The sequence below is a fragment of the Gallus gallus genome, chromosome 15, assembly GCF_016699485.2.
Source record: "Gallus gallus isolate bGalGal1 chromosome 15, bGalGal1.mat.broiler.GRCg7b, whole genome shotgun sequence".
Classification (NCBI taxonomy): domain Eukaryota; kingdom Metazoa; phylum Chordata; class Aves; order Galliformes; family Phasianidae; genus Gallus; species Gallus gallus.
This window is the reverse complement of record NC_052546.1, coordinates 10,012,099-10,032,308: the sequence shown is the minus strand read 5'-3', so window position 1 is coordinate 10,032,308 and position 20,210 is coordinate 10,012,099. Positions and strand designations below refer to the sequence as shown.

General features: G+C 53.9%; 1 protein-coding gene across 2 annotated transcripts; it reads left to right on the top strand.

Moving 5' to 3' along the window:
• The first annotated feature begins 173 nt into the window (after window positions 1-173).
• On the top strand, window positions 174-19,838 carry POLE (DNA polymerase epsilon, catalytic subunit). Of its 2 annotated transcripts, XM_001233984.7 has the most exons (49): window positions 174-286; window positions 400-535; window positions 618-698; window positions 792-836; window positions 911-1,003; window positions 1,584-1,738; window positions 2,614-2,755; window positions 2,994-3,074; window positions 3,352-3,459; window positions 3,568-3,678; window positions 4,090-4,175; window positions 4,526-4,645; window positions 5,079-5,211; window positions 5,390-5,503; window positions 5,752-5,964; window positions 6,358-6,465; window positions 6,660-6,788; window positions 6,941-7,043; window positions 7,176-7,322; window positions 7,473-7,618; window positions 7,909-8,057; window positions 8,414-8,506; window positions 8,799-8,943; window positions 9,084-9,241; window positions 10,276-10,471; window positions 10,607-10,821; window positions 11,052-11,154; window positions 11,651-11,731; window positions 11,807-11,929; window positions 12,016-12,234; window positions 12,455-12,664; window positions 12,802-12,945; window positions 13,032-13,172; window positions 14,386-14,539; window positions 14,622-14,728; window positions 14,854-15,030; window positions 15,287-15,510; window positions 15,684-15,904; window positions 16,194-16,398; window positions 16,547-16,720; window positions 16,958-17,083; window positions 17,254-17,386; window positions 17,507-17,687; window positions 17,786-17,917; window positions 18,043-18,236; window positions 18,452-18,652; window positions 18,956-19,081; window positions 19,257-19,346; window positions 19,493-19,838. In XM_001233984.7, exons 1-49 carry the CDS (start codon window positions 237-239, stop codon window positions 19,604-19,606), a joined length of 6,837 nt encoding a protein of 2,278 aa, XP_001233985.4. In that variant the 5' UTR covers window positions 174-236; the 3' UTR covers window positions 19,607-19,838. The 2 variants fall into 2 exon arrangements, with proteins under 2 accessions (XP_001233985.4, XP_040504142.1); XM_040648208.1 differs by lacking the exons at window positions 174-286; window positions 792-836 and having other exon boundaries at window positions 618-747.
• The last annotated feature ends 372 nt before the right edge of the window (window positions 19,839-20,210 follow it).

The window sequence follows — 20,210 nt, the reverse complement described above, 5'->3', positions numbered from 1 at the left end:
CAGACAAATGTGCGCAGGCGCATAAGTTATCGCCCACCCGGGGGCGTGGCTTGGAGACACGGATGAGTGCGTCATGCGCGGGGCGGGCCGTTCAGGTCCGTCCGCCCGTGATTGGCGGCAGGTGTGGGTGACGGGGCTGGATCGCTCTCTGATTGGTGCTCTCTCTGCTGGGCGGGGCCTGGAGCTGGCGGGAGCTGGGCGCAGCGCGCGAAATCCCTTCTGCAGCGGCTGCGGGAATGGTGCTGCGGGGCGGCGGCGGCGGTGACCGTGACCCCGAGGGCACCCGGTGAGCCAAGGGGTGGGAGGCCCGGGTTTGGGGAGCCCGGGGGCTGGGCAGTCCGGGCGGTGGGCAGCCGTAGCTGTGCAGCGGGTGGAGGCTGACGGCGCGGCTCTTCGCAGGGATGATGGCCCCGCGCTGTCCGCCCTCAAGCGCCTGGAGCGGTCGCAGCGCACGGACCAGTTGGACGCGCTGTTCGGCTTCGAGCGACCCGCCGAGCCCTGCGAGCGGACGGGCTGGCTCATCAACATGCACCCGGTACGGAGCGGGGGGGGGGGGTTGGGATCTGCCAACCGGGCTGAGCGAGCAGCAGGGCTGAGAACACTGTGCCTGATTGCAGACCGAGGTGCTGGATGAGGACCGGCGGGCAGTGAGCGCTGTGGACTATTACTTCATCCAGGAGGATGGCAGCCGCTTCAAGGTGTGCCCTGCACTCTGCCAACCATCCCCTTCCCCTCCACCAGAGCGGGGTGAGTGGCCATCACAATGTATGTGTTTATGTGCTCTCCCTCAGGTGGCCCTGCCCTACAGACCCTACTTCTATGTGGCCACCCAGCAGGTGAGAGCCAGCCCTGCCCTTGCTGTGCTGCGTGGGGTCGTGCGGATGCAGGGCTGAGCTGTGCTCCTTGGCAGGGCTGCGAGCGGGAGGTGTCCTCCTTCCTGGCCAAGAAGTTCCAAGGGAAGATTGCAAAGCTGGAAACTGTCCCAAAGGAAGATTTGGATCTGGTGTGTATTCCTCTGCACTGCTGGATAGTGAATAAAAAGGGGCTGGGGAGAACAGAACAGAGTAGTGCAGGTGGAAGGGACTTTCAGAGATGAGGAGTGCCGCAGGGCTAAGAGTTAAGGCACGTTGTTGGGAACATGGACCAAATGGCTTGTAAACATTGATGGACTTGGCCATCACCCACCTCTGTGTGTCCTGAAGGGAGCAGTGTGCTCCACCTCAACTTCTTACCCATGTTTGTGCTCTGCATCAGAAGTACGTTACTTATTGTTCAATGATAATATAGGGTTATAGTATCATTAAGATTGGGAAAGACCTCTAAGATCCCTGAGTCCAGCTCCAACCCATCCCACCACGTCCACTGCCCACATCCCTCAGTGCCCCATCTCCATGGTTCTGGAACACCTCCAGGGATGGTGACTCCGCCACCACCCTGGGCAGCTGTGCCATTTCATTCCTGTCCACGAGCACACAGTCTTTTCCATGACGCACTCAAGTCGTGTAGCACTGCAGTTGGCCTTCCCCACCACCTCGTGTCACAGCAATCTCGCCATCCTCCCTGATGGTCCCATTACTTTGCAGCCCAACCACCTGGTGGGGCTGAAGCGGCACTACCTCAAGCTGTCCTTCAGCACAGTGGATGAGTTGGTGAAGGTGAGGAAAGAGATCTCCCCTGCTGTAAGGAAGAACAGGGAGCGCGACCAGGCCAATGATGTGTACACATCCATGCTGTCAAGGTGAGAGTTCTTCCCATGGATCCTTGGTGTTAAGTTTCTTAGGGATTTTCCATTCTGAGAACTGAATCCGTGTGTGCCTCGTCACTCCAAGATGGTTTGTGCAGCTCAGTGCTGTGCCTCAAGAGGGCCCCAGAGCCCCTTGGATGCACTGGCTTGTGGTGGTTCCTCTGCCTGGAGCCTTCTTGAGTCCTTGTTCCCTGGAGAAGATTGTCTGGTTTCTCCCAGAGCACTGAGAGCACCCTTAGTTCAGGCTGTGACTAAAGGAAAAGCAAAACAAAGCCTTTTCCTACTAGAATGGGCAACTCTTTATGAAACTGGAAACACACTTGATAACGCCACAAGTTTTTCAAGTCTGCCAGCAAATGCAAATGAAAAAAATCAACCTTCTCGTTGTTTTCTTGTCCCTGAAGTCTGATTTCCACATAAACATATCTGAGGAAGAAGTATCAAGGGAAATAGCATTCTCTGCTCATCTGGAAGGTGTATGTTTGCTGGTCAGAGTGTCTCCTGGGCTGCTCCGTTATCTTTAGACCTATTACCACACTTAATTAATCCAAACCCATTTTGTTATATGGATATCTGTAGGATTTTGTCAATACCTCTGCGCAGATGTAGCACATAAGTGTAACAAAAAGTGAATGTCAAACAGGGAGTGAAGGGATGCCGTCAGCCATAGGACCATCCTTCTACAAAGGTGGTCGTTGTATTAAGGGGAAACGTTTCTCATTCTGTTCTTTACCACCTTCTACCTGCTTTTTGGATGTTGTTGCTGTTGTGTTGATTTCACATACAGTCATGTACAGTCAGTGCTGCTATGTGCAAGATGAGCATTGACCTTCTCACATACAAGGGCTGCCTTCCTCTGCTCCCTGCAGTGCTCTGGCTGGTGGCAGCCTGACCACATCGGAGGAGGGAGCCTCCAAAAAGGTCACCAATCAAATGGACAACATTGTGGACATGCGGGAGTACGACGTGCCCTACCACATGCGTCTCTCCATCGACCTCAAGATCCACGTGGTAAGGGATTAGAAGGCTGCAAATGCTGTGCTTTCCTACTGCTGTCCTTGGTCCTGCACTGCTGGGCCCTCACCTCAGTCACTGGCACACAGAAAAGTCAAGTGGTTGATGTGCAGCCCCAATCTGTGCCTTTCTCCTGAATTACACTTAATCTGCAGAGCTGTGTTCCTAGGCTGCAACTAGAAGCACTGCTGGGAGCAGCCTTGCAGTAAGGCTCTGCCTGCTGTTCTGTCCCCAGGCTCACTGGTACAACGTGCGGTACCGCGGCAGCACCTTCCCCCCCGAGATCACCCGCAGGGATGACCTGGTGGAGCGGCCGGTAAGCACCTGCAAAGGACAGCACTCTGTCCCTATACATAGGTGTTCTCCTAGAAGCTGACTTTCCAGCAGTCGTTCCCAGCATGCAGCTGGTGTCACACCGTGGTGTTCATGGGGCAGGTTTTGGCTATGGGCTTGGGTAGTGCTGTTGAGTTTGGTAGATGGTTACCAGGAGGAGCTGGTTCACTTGCTGCACCAGCACTGGGTTTGGAAAGCCTGACGGGAATCACCTTCAATTCAGCTTTAAAATCTGTTTTAATGTGCTTGGCCTTACTCAGGATCCTGTTGTCCTCGCCTTTGACATTGAAACCACAAAACTCCCCTTGAAGTTTCCTGATCCAGAGACGGACCAGATCATGATGATCTCCTACATGATTGATGGGCAGGTAATGGGATGGCAGAGCTACCTTCATGCTGCAGCCACGAAACTGGGGAGCAGGCTGTTGTTCCAGCTCCAGCCAGGAGATGTCACTTCTGTCTCTGTCACCTTGCAGGGCTACCTGATCACAAATAGGGAGATCGTCTCTGAGGATATCGAAGACTTTGAGTTCACTCCCAAGCCGGAGTACGAGGGTCCCTTTTGTGTCTTTAACGAGCCAGATGAAGTAAGTAGGTTTGGCCTGGAGGATACAGCTGCTTTTTACACATCTGGGTCTCTTGCTAGCCAAAGAGAACGTATTGCACAGCACTCTGCCCCACCAAGAGACTTAGGGGGCCTTGAAGGCATTCAAGGCCAGGCTGGATGTGGCTCTGGGCAGCCTGGTGTGGTGGTTGGCGACCCTGCCCATAGCAGGGGGCTTGAAACTGGATGATCTTTAAGGTCCTTTTCAATGCAGGCCATTCTATGGTTCTGTGATTTTGTAGGTTCTGTCAGACTTCTTGATCAGAATGTAAGAGAGATTCTGGCTGGGTGGGGAGAAGAGGGGAAGGGCAGAGTGAACCGCGTTATATGCAATGTCTCTCTGTCAAGGAGATGAAGTTGCTTCATGGTTTTTTATTCTTCTATTTCCCACTAGTCTCATTTAATCCAGAGGTGGTTTGAACACGTCCAGGAGACCAAACCTACCATCATTGTCACATACAATGGAGACTTCTTTGACTGGTAAGATCAGGAAATGAAAACTAAACCGGTTCCTCCTGGGAAGGTGTGACCTGAGCTGTGGGCCAGAGTCGGGTACAGCCTTGATATCCTTTCCTTTGTGTCACTCCCAAAGGGGCTGGGTGGGACGTGCTGTCATGTCACTGAATCCTCTGTTCAGTGCCTTTGAAGTAGGAACTTCTGTAGAGCCCTTTTTATTCACGCTGTAACTCTGCCCTGCAGGAAGCTTTCACTGAGTCCAGATAGATAAAAAATTGTATGTTGTTTGTAATAAAGCAGTTGTGGAACTGTTGGTAGAGATGAAGAGAAATGGCTGTTTTGTTCCTTCTGTCCCACACTGCCTCTTCCCCCAGGCCCTTTGTAGAAGCAAGAGCCGCAGCTCATGGAATTAACATGTACCAGGAAATTGGATTTCAGAAGGACAGCCAGGGAGAGTACAAAGCATCACAGTGCATCCACATGGACTGCCTAAGGTACCACATACTGCCTCCCTGCTGCATAACTGCATTGTTATCTCTTGGATTTATATCAAATACCAAAAATTGGACTGTCTCCTGACCCACCAGCCTGCCTGGCATGGGGATAACAGGAAAGGACATGTTTGTGTGAGATTGCAGTCTGCCTCAGAAGCTAAGGTTTTGGTGGGAATTTCCCCCTGGATCAGCGTTTGGAAGGTGGTTGACTAACTTTGCTGTCCTGGTGGTATCTGCTCTTGTAGTAAAATGTTTGCCTTTAAGTCATTGAGGTATGAGAGGGGGAACGGTGTAAATCTGAGCAATGGAGTAATGTCCTGGTCAGGATTTAAGTGCATGAGTAGAGATGCAATCAAGATCCTATTTGCATGCCTGAGCCCTTTCTGAAGGTGAGGGCTGGCTTCTGTGCACACATTCTCATTGTCCTGTCCAGGTGGGTGAAGAGAGACAGCTACCTCCCAGTGGGAAGTCACAACCTGAAGGCAGCAGCTAAAGCAAAACTGGGCTATGACCCAGTGGAGCTGGACCCTGAAGAGATGTGCAGGATGGCTACAGAGGAGCCTCAGGTATTCCCAGGGCAGATGTCACACTGAGGGGCATGGCTTAGTGGGCGCTGTAGGGATGGATTGATAGTTGGGCTTGATGAACCTCATGGTCATTTCCAACCTTAATGATTCTATGTCTGTCATTGAGCTGCTGTATCACATGACTGGGATTAATTTGGCTCTCACCCTCCCCCAACAGACCCTGGCCACCTATTCAGTGTCCGACGCTGTTGCCACCTATTACATGTATATGAAGTATGTGCACCCTTTCATTTTTGCCTTGTGCACCATCATTCCCATGGAGCCCGATGAGGTGAGTGTACTCTGAGAAGAACGAATTGCCTGCTGGGCAAAGAGCTGCATCTCCCACACCACCATGATGTGCTGGCACTGGGGCTGACGCCTGCTGCCCTGATCCATTCCCATCATATCAGCATAGGAAGGGGAGAGCACTTGGAGGCTGCTCCTTTTTCTCTGTCCCTGCCCTCCCATGAGCAGAGCCATCCTGGTCCCCTGAGCCCCGTGCAACACTTCTGAGCGCAGGTTTGCTTTCTCTTGCAGGTGTTACGAAAAGGTTCTGGGACGCTGTGCGAGGCGCTGCTGATGGTTCAAGCCTATCATGCCAACATCATCTTCCCCAACAAGCAGGAGCAGGAATTCAACAAGCTCACAGAGGATGGCCACGTGCTGGACTCGGAGACGTACGTTGGAGGCCACGTGGAAGCACTGGAGTCGGGGGTGTTCCGCAGTGACATCCCCTGCCGCTTCAAAATGGTAAAAGGCCCTGCAACCATCCTGTGTGTGCAGAGCACAGTGCTCTGGGGTGATCCTCCATTGGTGTTAATGTTCCCCATCTGCTTTTGTTGGGGTTGGGCAATATCTTTTGTGCTCTAGGAGACTCTGTGGACACCTGAAGCTGCTTGGGGCTGAGATGGGAAGGGATGGGGAGCTCTGTGGCCTCAGAATGGCTGTATGTAGAATTGCTGCAGAGGCAGAGGAGTAGCCCTTGTTTCTTCCCTGTGCTGTGTGTTCTGCTCTGGTGTCAGTGGCCTGGGCCTTTGCCTCCACCTCAGTGTGCTGTTCTACGCTTTGGTCTCCAAAATGGGGCCAACACTCAGCAGTGCCTGGGCTGGAAGCAGCCTCAGCACTGTCCCCATGCCCCTGCAGAACCCTGCTGCCTTTGACTACTTGGTGCAGAACGTGGAGAAGACGCTCCGGCACGCTATTGAGGAGGAGGAGCGTTTACCGTTGGATCAAGTCACCAACTTCCAGGAGGTAACGTCATCCCCTGCCCTGGAGGTCCAGAACAAAGCTTTTGGTGGCAGAGGGGTCCCATTGCTTCTCTCCTTAATGCTTCTCCTTTGATCCTTTCAGTCCCTATGTGCAGAAGTGAAGGACCAAATTCAACATGTATTTGGCACGTGAATTCCTTCCTATCTGAGTTTCATTTCTGCATCATCCCTTCACAGGTCTGTGATGAAATCAAAGTCAAACTGAATTCCCTGAAGGATGTTCCTAACCGAATTGAGTGTCCCCTTATCTACCATTTAGATGTGGGAGCCATGTACCCCAACATCATTCTGACCAACAGATTGCAGGTGGGTGACATCAGGACAGTCACTGTTTTGTCATCTCTCTGACTTGATCCCCTTGAACAGCAAGGGGTAGACTTTCTGCTCAGGGCAGGGGCATCAAATAAGGGTGGAGTTGAAACCAAGTGTCCTCTGACATCTGTATGTCTCTTCCTTAGCCCTCAGCAATGGTGGATGAGGCCACATGTGCTGCCTGTGACTTCAACAAGCCAGGGGCCAACTGCCAGCGCCGGATGACGTGGCAATGGAGAGGAGAATTCAGTAAGTACAGTGGACCCCTGACTGTCCCACTCGGTGAGGCTGAGTACAGTAGGGACCTTGCTGTCCCACTGGATGATGCTGAGACTGATTCCTGCTTCTCCTCTGGAAAATTCCCCGTTGCCCTCCTTGCAGTGCCTGCGAGCCGCAGTGAGTACCACCGCATCCAGCAGCAATTGGAGTCGGAGAAGTTCCCTCCACTGTACCCTGATGGAGCACCCCGTGCTTTCCACGAGCTCTCCCGAGAAGAACAAGCCAAGTATGAGAAGAAACGGCTGGCAGGTAAGAGTTAATGTCATGAGCTGAGGCATAGAGTGATGCTGTTCAGCCAGAAACTTGTGCAGCTCTGCCCACCCCCTCTGTGTGTCCACCTCCTCCATCCATAGTGGGTACCGACTGCTGAGAAACAACCTGTGTTATTCCCTTGACCAGATTACTGTCGCAAAGCCTACAAGAAGATCCATGTCACCAAGGTGGAGGAGAGGGTCACCACCATCTGCCAACGAGAGAACTCTTTCTATGTGGACACGGTGCGAGCTTTCAGGGACCGCCGCTATGAGTTCAAGGGGCTGCACAAGGTATTGGGCTGAGTCCTGCTTTCATTGTCCTCCTGAGGATGGGGAGTTCTCACCAACTGCTGAAAGCCTGAGCCCTGAAGGATGGGTTTGTTCAGCCTTTGTACTCAGTAGGGGAATCATAGAATGGTTTGAGTTGGAAGGGACCTTTAAAGGCCATCTAGTCCAACTCCTCTGCAATGAACAGGGGCAGCTACAGCTGATCAGGTGCTCAGGGCCCGGTCCAACCTGACCTTGGGTGTCTCCAAGGAAGGGGCACCCACCACCTCTCCAGCTCTGCCTGTCGCTCCCAGGTATGGAAGAAGAAGCTGTCTGCAGCCATGGAGACAGGAGATGCCTCTGAAGTGAAACGCTGCAAGAACATGGAGATCCTCTATGACTCCCTGCAGTTGGCACACAAGTGCATTCTCAATTCTTTCTATGGCTATGTCATGCGGAAGGGGTGAGTCTGAGCCGGCGTTGTTGCTGAGTCCTCCAGAGAATACCCAGGGTTGTTCTGGGGGAGGCTGCCACTTGCTTCACCTGCTTCCATAGCACAGGCATGGGTGATCCTTGGAACACTTCCCTCTTGCTTCTATTAATGACTTCTGATCTTTGAGACCTATAGTGCTGAGCAGCAAGGGGCAGCAATCTTCTCTATTAGTGTTTTCTCAGTTTCATTAAGAAGGAGAGCAGTCTACCAAGGCACAGTGCTGCTTTGTTCCTTGCTCTTCTCCCTCTGGATGCCTTCCTGTCCTTTCGCATAGCTGGCTGTGGGGTAGCACTGCATCCCCTTCACTTGGACTCCTCTGTCCCCAGAGCTCGATGGTACTCCATGGAAATGGCCGGGATTGTCTGCTTCACCGGAGCCAATATCATCACACAGGCCAGGGAACTGATTGAGCAGATTGGGTGAGTATGTGCTGAGTTGGGAAAGAAGGGTTCTTCTCCATGCAGTGAGAGTGGGGTTTGAGTCTGTGGAGCAGAAAACCAATGGGAGCACATCAGGTGCTGAAAGATCAGTGTTTTGTATTGAAGATTCAGATTGCTGGCATTGGTGGTTTGTCTGCTGCCTTACAAAGGCTCACTTTGCAGAAAGGACAGAAGAGTGGAGCAACGGGCTGTGTCCCCCATGCAGGCAGCAGCAGAGCTGTTATACGGTGTCAGCTGCTGATTTTCTGAGTGATCTTCCTTCTTTCCTTAGGAGACCTCTGGAACTTGATACAGATGGGATTTGGTGCGTCCTCCCCAACAGCTTCCCAGAAAACTTTGTCATCAAGTCAACTAATGCCAAGAAGCCAAAGGTGACAATCTCCTACCCAGGTGCTATGCTGAACATCCTGGTGAAGGTGAGTCTCAGACCCATCCCAGCCAGCTCTGCAGTCTGGGGAAATGAGTGGAGGACTGACAAGGAGAGAAAGCATGGTGTGTCCTGGTAGAACCACCCCAGCTGTTGAGTCAGGCTGTTCTTTTGGGGCTGTGCCTGCAGGAAGGCTTCACAAACGATCAGTACCAGGAGCTGCAGGACCCAGCCTCTCTCACCTACGTTACACGCTCGGAGAACAGCATCTTCTTTGAAGTGGATGGGCCATACCTGGCCATGATTCTCCCAGCTTCCAAGGAGGAGGGAAAGAAGCTGAAGAAAAGGTAGGACCCAAAGCTGAAATACTGTTATGTCCCCAGATGGGTTTTGACTTTCATTTTGAGGACTTTTTGTGTTGCTTATGCTCTACCTCATCTCTTTTAAATTCACCAGTTTTGGTCTTTCGGTCTCTCAGGGTTACAGTAATTTATTTCCATGAGGTTTTCCCTTTCTTCTCTTTTTGGACAAAAGGAATGGGTGCTGCTATTATGTTTCATTACATTACAGGAAAGCAGTTGTCATCAAATGTTACTGAATTTTGCACAGCAACCTAAGTAGGAACACCAGCAATGTCTAGCTACAGAGGTGCCTGTGGACCTGGGTCTGAACTCAAAAAAGCCATTTCTGTCCTCTAGGACTCTCTGTCCTTAAAATATTCAGCCTGTCTGTGCTCTCTGCCCATCAGACAAGTTCTAACATCTGCCATCCCCTGTCAGTGCCTTTCCATGCCATGTCCACGCCATACAACTAAAACTGATGTGAAGCACTGAATGGATGCTGTGCACAGGACCCTTCCCTGAGGGCTTCCTTATTCCCTGTGGTTTCAGGGTGTTGGCAAAGGCATTTATTCCTTGGTCATGCTCAAATGGAAATAACCTAGAGGTTACTGGTAGGCACCATCACCAGTGGAGGAAGAGAAGGCTGCACCCATACTAGTGAGTTGGGCTGTCAAAGTAACGTGGACTTGAGTATCATCTCTCTTCCTTTAGCTGAGTGTCCTGTAAGGTTTATCTTGAGACATACATACAAATAATGGGTAGGGAAAAGCAAAAAATAGAAGAGAGTAGCATATTCTTTTAACCACGTCGGTAGCTACATCCAGTTTCCCCTGAATCATTTTGCTAAGCTTACAAACCCTCCCTCTTTTCTTTAAAGCTCTCCCTGATACCTCCCTCCACATGTCCACCACCTTGCCCTGTCTCACCTCCTGGCTTTTACTGATGTGCAGTTCAGAACATTCCCCCAGTTGGTACTGATGGGCTGGGGCACAAACTGTTGTGCTTTCACACACCAAGCTGAAACAGTCTGTGCACCCCAGGTATGCGGTGTTCAATGAGGATGGGTCCCTGGCTGAGCTGAAGGGCTTTGAGGTGAAGCGCCGGGGCGAGCTGCAGCTGGTGAAGATATTCCAGTCTTCTGTATTCGAGGCCTTCCTGAAAGGCACCACCCTGGAGGAGGTCTATGCTTCTGTGGCCAAGGTGGCTGACTACTGGCTGGATGTGCTGTACAGCAAGGTATGCATTGCTTTGCAGGTTGGCTGTTCCCTGCGTTCCTAAAGTGGTATAAAAGAAGGTATAGCAGCTGATTGGATGCTGTGATGTTTAATCACCAAACTCTTGCTATGTATTTTTGTTACCCCCCACCTTCAGGCTGCCAACATGCCCGATTCAGAGCTGTTTGAGCTCATCTCAGAGAACCGTTCCATGTCTCGCAAGCTGGAGGACTATGGGGAGCAGAAATCCACCTCCATCAGCACTGCCAAGCGCCTGGCAGAGTTCCTGGGGGACCAGATGGTGAAGGATGCAGGGCTGAGCTGCCGCTTCATCATCTCCAAGAAACCTGAGGGCTCTCCTGTCACTGAGAGGTACCCGTGTCTGGAAGGGCCGAGGCTTGTGACAGCATGTGGGCAGGGCAGGATGGCAGCAAGGAGTGAATGGGTGTTGTGTGGCTGAGGCTTGCAAGGTGTAATGCTGTACAGCTGTTGCGTGGTGGGAAGGGTGAAAGCCCTGAGGGTCTCTGCAGTGTGGGGAAGGGGGTGCTCTACAGCCAGGACCTTGCTCTGGTGGGCACTAAGTGCTTCCTTGCCTTCTCCAGGGCCATCCCCCTTGCCATCTTCCAAGCAGAGCCCAGCGTACGGAAGCACTACCTCCGGAAATGGCTGAAGAGCCCCTCGCTGCAGGACTTCAACATTCGGGCAGTGAGTTGAGCACAGCCTGTGGCTCTGCTGGGACAGCTCATCCCTTTTGCACCACATGGGCAGCAGCCACTGGCACACATAGGTTGCTGTAAGGGGTCCCCAGGAAAATATGGGTTTGAAGGATTGACTATTCAGAGGATAAGGAATTGATCGTGTGGTCACAGCCAGAGGGTTGTGGTCAGCAGCTCTACGTCCAGGTGGATGCTGCTGAGGAATGGTGTCCCTCAGGGGATCATCTTGGGAATAGTACTCTTCAATACCATTATTGATGACATGATTATGGGATTGAATGCACCCATCCCTGGAGGTGCCCAAGGCCAGGCTGGATGGGGTCCTGGGCAACCCCATGGCAGGGGTTAGGGTTGTGTGGGCTGTAAGGTCCTTTCCAACCCAAGCCATTCTATGAAATGCTGGATCTCACATCTACTGACAGAACCTAAACTTGCATCCTTCTGTTCTGCTTCTTTCACTCCCCACTCCTTCGCCCTGTTCACAGATTCTGGACTGGGACTACTACATTGAGAGACTGGGAAGCACCATCCAGAAAATCATCACTATTCCTGCAGCCCTGCAGCAGGTACAGGAGTGGGAAGCAATTCCATGCTGGTAGGAGAGCATCAGACAGGGGCTGTAATTTGGGGCTGTTCTTCAGGTAAAGAACCCAGTGCCACGGGTCCGACACCCAGACTGGCTGCACAAGAAACTCCTGGAGAAGAATGATGTGTACAAACAGAAAAAGATCAATGAGCTCTTCACTTCTGAAGGCAAGAGGCAGGTAAGGAGGGCAAGGGAAGGGTGCTGGCTGTGCTGAGCAGGGACGTGTCCTACAGCATGCCTTCCTGCTGCCCTTTCTCCCCCCAGGTCCTCGCCAACCAGCCCCAGGAGGGCACACCCAGCTCGCAGGTTGGTGACATAGAGGATTTTGGGGCTGCCAAGAGCCTTCATCCATCCGTTCCCATTGCAAACAAACGGAAGCGAGTCCCTACAGCAGAGGAAAGCCAACAGATGTCCCAGAGCTTGGAGCTGTCCCAGTCCTGGCGGGAGATCCTGGGTCCTCCTCCCTCCATGGGCACCACCAAGGTGGGCAGAGGAAGCTGGGGGACAGCCTTGGGGCTGCGTGCCAAGTTGTGAGCCCACTATGCTTCCACGGGTTGGGGCTACGAAGAGAAATGCAACTGGGAGAGGCCAACTGGGGGGCAAGCGGGGACACATGCTGGGACAGGAAGGCCTTGGGGTCACACGGATGGGAAGCAAGCGCTGGTTCTTGGGGCCGCCCATCACATGCTGTTGACCCATGCAGGAGGAGCTCGTGGCCTGGCTGCGCTTCCACCAGAAGAAATGGGAGCTGCAGGCCCGGCAGCGGCGCGAGCGGCAGAAGAGGCGGCGCCTGGAGGACGGTGGGACGGCGGCGGGCGGCGGGGTGGTCCGTGATGCCCTCTCCAGGGGGCTGGGCAGCTACTTGCGCCACACTGCGCGCAGCATCCTGGACTTGCCCTGGCAGATCGTGCAGGTATTGCTGCCAACCTCAGCCCGCGTGACTGCTAGTTGGCCACGTTGGGCCCCCATAGCGCTTTGTGGGCTGTGTGTAAGAGCTCATAGCGTGTTGGATCTCCCCGCTCATGTCACCTCAAATCCTGGGTCCTGCAGATCGCTGAGACCAGCCAGCCTGGCTTGTTCAGGCTATGGGCGGTGATCGGGAGCGACCTGCACTGCATCAAGCTGAGCATCCCCAGGGTGTTCTACGTCAACCAGCGCGTCGCAAAGCCGGAGGAGGGAGCGGTCTATAGGAAGGTGGGGACCTGATCCAGCCCCAGTGCTTCTAGGATAGGGAAACCGTGCCCTTCAGCTTGTGCTATGTGTGCCCCTTCTGTTGGCAGGTGAACAGGATCCTGCCCCGATCAAACCTGGTGTACAACCTGTACGAATACTCAGTCCCTGAGGACATGTACCAGGAGCACATCAACGAGATCAATGCTGACCTCTCTGCTCCCGACATCGAGGGAGTGTATGAGACTCAGGTAACCTCTCCGGTGCTCATATTCCCTCCCTGTTTTTAAGGAGTGCTGAGTGGTAGCTTGCTGCTCTTACCTTGAGTGCCAATGGCAGAGGATGCCTGAAAGTTAAAAGTGCAATGGCATGGTAACGGATCATAAGTCAAAGACCCACCCCAGTGGAGTACTCTGGAATGGAACCACTTGTGCATGGGCAGAGGTGCAGAATAGCAATATGTGGTTTAAGGTATGTCAAGGAAAGGGGGTTGGGTTTATTTGTAATTCAAAAACCTGGAGACCTTTAAGCAGAAAGATCCTCCTCTGAACCAAAGCAGAACAAGACTGCTTATATTTAAACTAGGAAAGATGAGCAAAAAGACAATTCAGAGTAAAGATGAGGAAAATCCCCCATATAGTTCTCTAATCCTCTAAAATGAGTTTATAAAATCATGGTGTGCCAGAAAGAAGAACGTGACACAGCTTGAAATTTTGGGAAGAACAAAGAACAACCTAAATGAGGTTCAGCTGTACACGTGCAAAGCATCAAACCAACGTGAAATACACTGTGCTATTAGTGATGGCAGCCTGGAAATGAAGAGGAGAAACTGGGATGCTTGCTTCTAATTGAGGGCATTTATTCAGCATCTGAAAGCCCGATGATGGGAATATAATTGAAAAGCCACTGTAGTCTCGGGATCTGACCTATATAGAAGTGGTGGAGTAGGTTGCACCATTTTCAGAGTGGGGCCGTATGTTGAAGGAAATGTAAAGGCAAACAAATATGCTACTAAAATGCAATATAGAATTACTGTGGATTGAAAATCTTTGCCTAAGCAGGAAAAGCTTAGTCTGCTCAGGGGTGTTATTAACTACAAAATCTTCTAGCAGCAAACCTCAGTCCTCTCCACTATTGCAGTGTTTAATCAGTAGAACTAGATAAAACCAAGAAGCTAGCCAAGAGGCAATTAAAATTAATAATTGAAACAAAACAAGGTGCTCGGAGACATTAAAAAGATGCTGTATTGGGATAAACACAAAAGGCAGTAAAATGATTAAGGGATGGCAGGTCATATGGGGGCTAGATAGGAACAAACATGAATTAGGAGCGTGGTCTGCAATGGTACCAAAGCCAGGCCTGAGGCACCACAGATCCCCATGTTTTTAAGCTGGGTTGCTCTCAGTCTGGATGCCAAGGGGAGTTAGGCTGAGGGCTGCTGTCCAACCACATCTCTTGGTGCAGGTGCCACTGCTGCTGCGGGCCCTGATCCAGCTGGGCTGTGTCTGCATGGTCAGCAGGCAGCTCGTCCGGCACCTGACGGGCCGTGAGGCGGACACCTTCGACATCGAGCACCTGGAGATGCGCTCGCTGGCCCAGTTCCCCTACCTGGAGCCAGGTGAGGCAGCAGGTCGATGTACTGACAGTGTGCCTGGCACCCAGCACGCAGCACACACCACTCATGTGCTCTTCATCCATAGGGAGCATCCGCCACATCTACCTCTACCATAGCTCCCAGGGCAGCAGGGCCCTCTTCGGCCTCTTCATCCCCGCACAGCGCAAGGCTGCCGTCTTTGTGCTGGACACGGTAGGAGCCTGAGGGCTTTCTCCATGCGGACAGCAGTGGGTTTTCAGCAGGAATGGCAGGGTTGGGCCTGTCCTGGGCTCCCAGCATGCAGCCTCCACCCTCATTGTGTCCCACTCTGGTTGCAGGTGCGCAGCAACCAGATGCCAAACCTCACCACCATGTTCTCAGCGGAGCGCAGCGCGCTGCTGGAAAGGGTGGGTGAGGAGCTGCTGCCTCCAGACAAGCACACCTTCGAAGTGCGCGCCGAGACTGACCCCAAGGCCATCTGCAGAGCCATCCAGCGGCTGCTGCTTGGTTACAAGGTGAGAGCTGGAGGCACCCCGTGGGTGTGCTGTGGGGGGAAGGTGCTGTGGGAGGCACTGCTGCATAGGTGTAGGTGTTGCTGTGGGGTTCTGCCATGCTTGGGGCAGCTTGCTGCGGAGCTGGGTGCTCCAAGAGGTGCTGTCCGCAGTGCTGAAGGTGCAGTCCCCACCATGGGACAAAGAACGTGGCCTTGATGGCCTCCAGTGGAGCACTGGTGCTGGCTGGAGAGGTGCAGGACATGTCTTCTACTCACAGGACGAGCGCCGGGGTCCCACGCTGATCGCTGTGCAGTCCAACTGGGAGCTGAAGCGGCTGGCGAGCGGCATTCCCATCCTTGACGAGTTCCCCCTGGTCCCCATCCGGGTGACAGATGACATCAGCTACTCGGTCCTGGACTGGCAGCGCCACGCAGCCCGACGCATGATCCGCCATTACCTCAACCTGGACACGTGCCTGTCGCAGGCCTTTGAGATGAGCAGGTACCTGGAGTTGGCCACGTTGCCCTGGGGTTGGCCACGTTGCCCTAGGGTTGCCATGCGCCTTGCTGGATGGGGAAGAGACTGCAGCCAAGCCAAGGGCAGGTGCTGCATTCCTTGTTGAGACAAGCATGGCTGTGCTCACTCCTGATGACTGTACTCTCCCTTTCCTCCAGATATTACCACATTCCCATCGGGAACCTCCCTGATGACATCTCCACCTTTGGCTCTGACCTGTTCTTCTCACGGCACCTCCGTCGTCACAACCATTTGCTGTGGCTCTCACCCACGGCCCGCCCAGACCTGGGGGGGAAGGAGGCTGATGACAACCGCCTCGTCATGGAGTTCGATGAGAGAGCCTCAGTGGAGATAAACAACCCCGGCTGCTATTCCACGGGTGAGGAGGGCAGAGCCAGGTGTGCTGCTCTGCGAGCACTGCGCAGGGCTGGATGCAGCAGCTCTGAGCTGGCAGTAGTGCCCCACAGCTTTGACAGTTTGGCAGTGATCTGGGCAGGGTGCGTGTGGTGGGCATGATCCAGGGATGAGAGGTCCTGTGTGCAGTGGGAAAATGTACACGGGTATCCAAGTATAGATCCATTCCTAATTTATGGACACCAATAGCAGCACTATGAAGCATGGGATGGGGATGCCCTGCCTGCCTGCTGAGAGGTTGTGCTTCTTCGTAGTGTGTCTGGAGCTGGACATCCAGAGCCTGGCTGTGAACACAGTGCTGCAATCTCATCATGTGAACGATATGGAAGGATGTTCCAGCATGAGCATCAGCTTCGACGTAATTCAGCAGGCATCCTTGGAAGATATGGTGACAGGGAACCAAGCTGCCAACATCCCAGCCAGCTATGATGAAACCGCCCTCTGCTCCAACACATTCAGGTAGGGCTGGAGGAGCTGGGAGCTTACAGAGGCACATATTTACCCTGTGGCTGAGGGTCCACATATCTCTGAAAGCATGCCCCTTTCTGGAAGGAGGAAGGGATTGTTTGTGGCCAGTGGGGTGATGTTCCTCTGTGCTCCCTGGCAGGATTCTGAAGAGCATGGTGGTGAGCTGGGTGAAGGAGATCACACAGTACCACAACATCTATGCAGACAACCAGGTCATTCACTTCTACCGCTGGCTTCGCTCTCCTTCCTCGCTGCTCTACGACCCGGCGCTGCACCGCACATTGCACAACATGATGAAGAAGCTTTTCCTTCAGTAAGTGAGAACGGTAGCTTACCAGGCCTGAGAAAGAGGGGGACAGGCATAGCATGGCATTTGTGACCGGGATGCTGTTGGCACCCCCAATCACTTCCTTCTGTTGCATCTTCCAAAGGGACGGGGCTGCAGATGGGCAGCGAGTCAGAGCCGCTGTGCTGTTTGCTGCTAACGGGGAGCTAGATGGCAGCAGTTCTTCCTGCATGCTGAATGCAGCTCCTTGTGCTCTCCCTGCAGGTTGGTGGCTGAGTTCAGGCGCCTCGGCTCTTCAGTGGTATATGCCAACTTCAACCGGATCATTCTGTGCACCAAGAAGCGGCGTATCGAGGACGCCATCAGCTACATGGAGTACATTATCAACAGGTGGGCAGCACCCGGCTTCCCAGAACTCCTGTAGGATTTGGTCCAGGAGGGACCTTCAGGAGAACGTGGGTGGTTGCCCTGTCATTGCCAGCACCACTCCATCCCAAGGAGAAGGCTGTTAATTAGGGCAGATGCTAATGTCATGGGTGACTGCGATCTCTTTCCTCCAGCATCCACTCAAAGGAGATCTTCCACTCTCTGACTATTTCCTTCTCCCGCTGCTGGGAGTTCCTGCTCTGGATGGATCCAGCCAATTATGGAGGTATCAAGGGAAAAGTGCATTCTCGCATCCACTGCGGGGAGGTAAGGGAGAGGGAGCACTCAGGAGCTGAGCTGAGGCTGGGGTTGAGCTGACTGGGGAGGCATCATCTGGCTCCAAGGAGCTCTGTAACATCACTGTCTCATTGTGTGCTGTTCTGGAAGGATACCAGCAAGAAGCAAGCACCAGAGGAGGGAGACAGTGAGGAAGAGGAGGAGGCAGGCGAAGATGATGAGGAAGAAGGGGAGTCCAACGTGGAGGAGCTGCTGGAGAACAGCTGGAACATCGTGCAGTTCCTGCCGCAGGCTGCCTCCTGCCAGAACTACTTCCTGATGATTGTGTCAGGTGAGTAGGGCCTGGCAGTTGATCCCAAGAGCCCTGCAACAAGGCAGCTGCTGCTGCTGCTGCCCCAACACGGCCTGTCCCCATTGGTGTCCCTGCAGCCTACATCGTGGCCGTGTACCATAGCATGAAGGAGGAGCTGCGGCGCAATGCCCCCGGCAGCACTCCCGTCAAGAGAAGAGGCACCAGCCAGGTGACCCAGGAGGCACAGGGCGAGACAGGAGCCATGCCTGGTGGGTGCCCAGTGTGGGCTTTTGGGGCTGGCACTGCTGCAATCCAGGGGAAGGCAGGGAGCTGCCCGCCTGGCCGGCCACACCTGCACTGCATGCACTTACAGCTCTCCGCTTGGTCTCCCTAGGCATGATCACCTTCTCACAGGATTACGTGGCCAATGAGCTCACTCAGAGCTTCTTCACCATCACACAGAAGATCCAGAAGAAGATGTCTGGCTCCCGACACACCACTGAGCCATCAGACTTGTTCCCGGTGCTGCCCGGCTCCTACTTGCCGCTCAACAACCCTGCTCTGGAGTTCATCAAATACGTTTGCCAGGTCAGCGGGGTGGGCTGGGCTGCTTCTCTGAAGGTTTGTGCTCAGGGCTCAAATCCTATAGTCCATTGGCTCTGATCTGCCACAGTTTTCCTTCAGGAGTGCACTGCAGACCTGCAGTCGGTTTGCTTTGCTCTGCCCTGCTCTCGCATCCGTGTGAGGTGTGAGTTGTCCTCAGGAGGACTCTGCTGGTGGGCTCACCGGGCTCTCTCTTGCAGGTGCTGTCCCTGGATGCCAACGTCACCAACCAGGTGAACAAGCTGCGCAGGGACCTGCTGCGCCTCATCGAGGTGGGCGAGTTCTCAGATGAAGCCCAGTTTCGGGACCCTTGCCGCTCCTATGTGCTCCCTGAAGTCATCTGCAGAAACTGCAACTTCTGCAGGGACCTGGACCTGTGCAAGGACCCAGCCCTCTCCCAGGTACGGCCGTGGACGTGGAGGCTTTAGCATTGGCTTTGCTCTATGCCTGTCAATCCCTTCTTCCTCCCTCATGCCCTTTGCTTGGCTCTGTGCTGCTCAGCCTCCCCTAAAGCCCATTTCTATGCACCTCCTTTTCCAGCTCTCTGTGACAAGTCCCAGTGCTGTGTGCTCCGTCCTCTCCAGGAGCAGAGTTCACCCTGATTGCATCTCCCTGGCACTGGGGATTTCCCAGGCAGCTTTGTTTGGCTGTCTCCTCTTAGGAAGAGTCTGTTCTGTGCTCACTGCCCTCCCCTTTGCCTCCAGGACGGATCGCTGCTGCCCAGCTGGGTGTGCTCCAACTGCCAGGCACAGTACGACTCCGACTCCATAGAAATGGCCTTGGTGGAAGCCCTGCAGAAGAAGCTGATGGCCTTCATGCTGCAGGACCTGGTGAGCACCGGCCTGCCGTAGGGGGGGCAGATTGGCCTTGCAAGCTGCAGGGAAGCATTGGTCCCACGCATCTCATCAGCCCGTGGCAGCACTTCCCTGCCTTTGTGCCACTCATGTGCCCAGCAGAGGGCTGAGTGTCTCATCCTGTCCCACCTAAAGCTCCTTTGCCTCTTAGGTGTGCAAGAAGTGCCACGGTGTGAAGGACACACACATGCCTGTGTACTGCAGCTGTGCTGGAGACTTTGCCCTCACCATCTCCTCCCAGGTACTCCTGCAGCGTGCTGCCTGACCCACCCATGTGCTGGTGGCTCCCTGCATGGTGACCATCCTGCTGGGGCCACCCAACTGCCCTCCTGCCTTTTCTCTAACCCCTGTCCACCACGTGAGTTTCCCTTCTCCCTTCTCCTGCAGACCTTCATGGAGCACATCACCGTCTTCCAGAACATCGCCAGGCACTACGGCATGGCCCATCTGCTGGAAACCATCGAATGGCTGCTGCACACCAACCCCCAGCTCCAGCAATGAGGCAGTGCTTGAGTCCTGCATCTGGGGTTGGTTACGGACTGCTGAGTGCTGCACCAAGAGGTGAGGGGCTGTGCTTCCTGCAGCCAGTCCAGCACGGGGCCAGGGTGCATGGGAGCTGTGCTCCATAGGGATCGTGTGCCCAGGGTGGATGTTAGTGCTGGAGGCAGGACCCAGTGTGCTGGCCCGGTGTGTTTTTAATGTAGAATATGTATAAATAAATGCTTTGTTTAAAGCACGCCTGGTTCTTGCAAAGGGGCAGCTGGGCAGGGCCTGGCTGTGCAGGAAGGAGCAGGGAGCTGCCTCTGTTTGCTCCCAGGCTGCAAGCAGAGAGGCTGTGCCCCTCACTTCCAAATGAGCCGGGCTGGAGGGGCAGCAGAGTCATCCCCTAATGTGATTGCTGCTTTGTGCAATCGAGTTAGTGTCTGGCTCAGCCCATGCTGCTGGTAACTGAGTCCCGGGGGGGCTGCAGCCGGAGCTGGGCAGTGCCTCCCTGGGGCTCAGCCTGAGCGCAGAGTGGTGCAGTCACTGCTGTCCTACAGCACAGCCCTGGGGCAGCAGCGTGGGGTCCTCCACCCCAGCAGTGCACCCTACCCAGCTCTAGGGT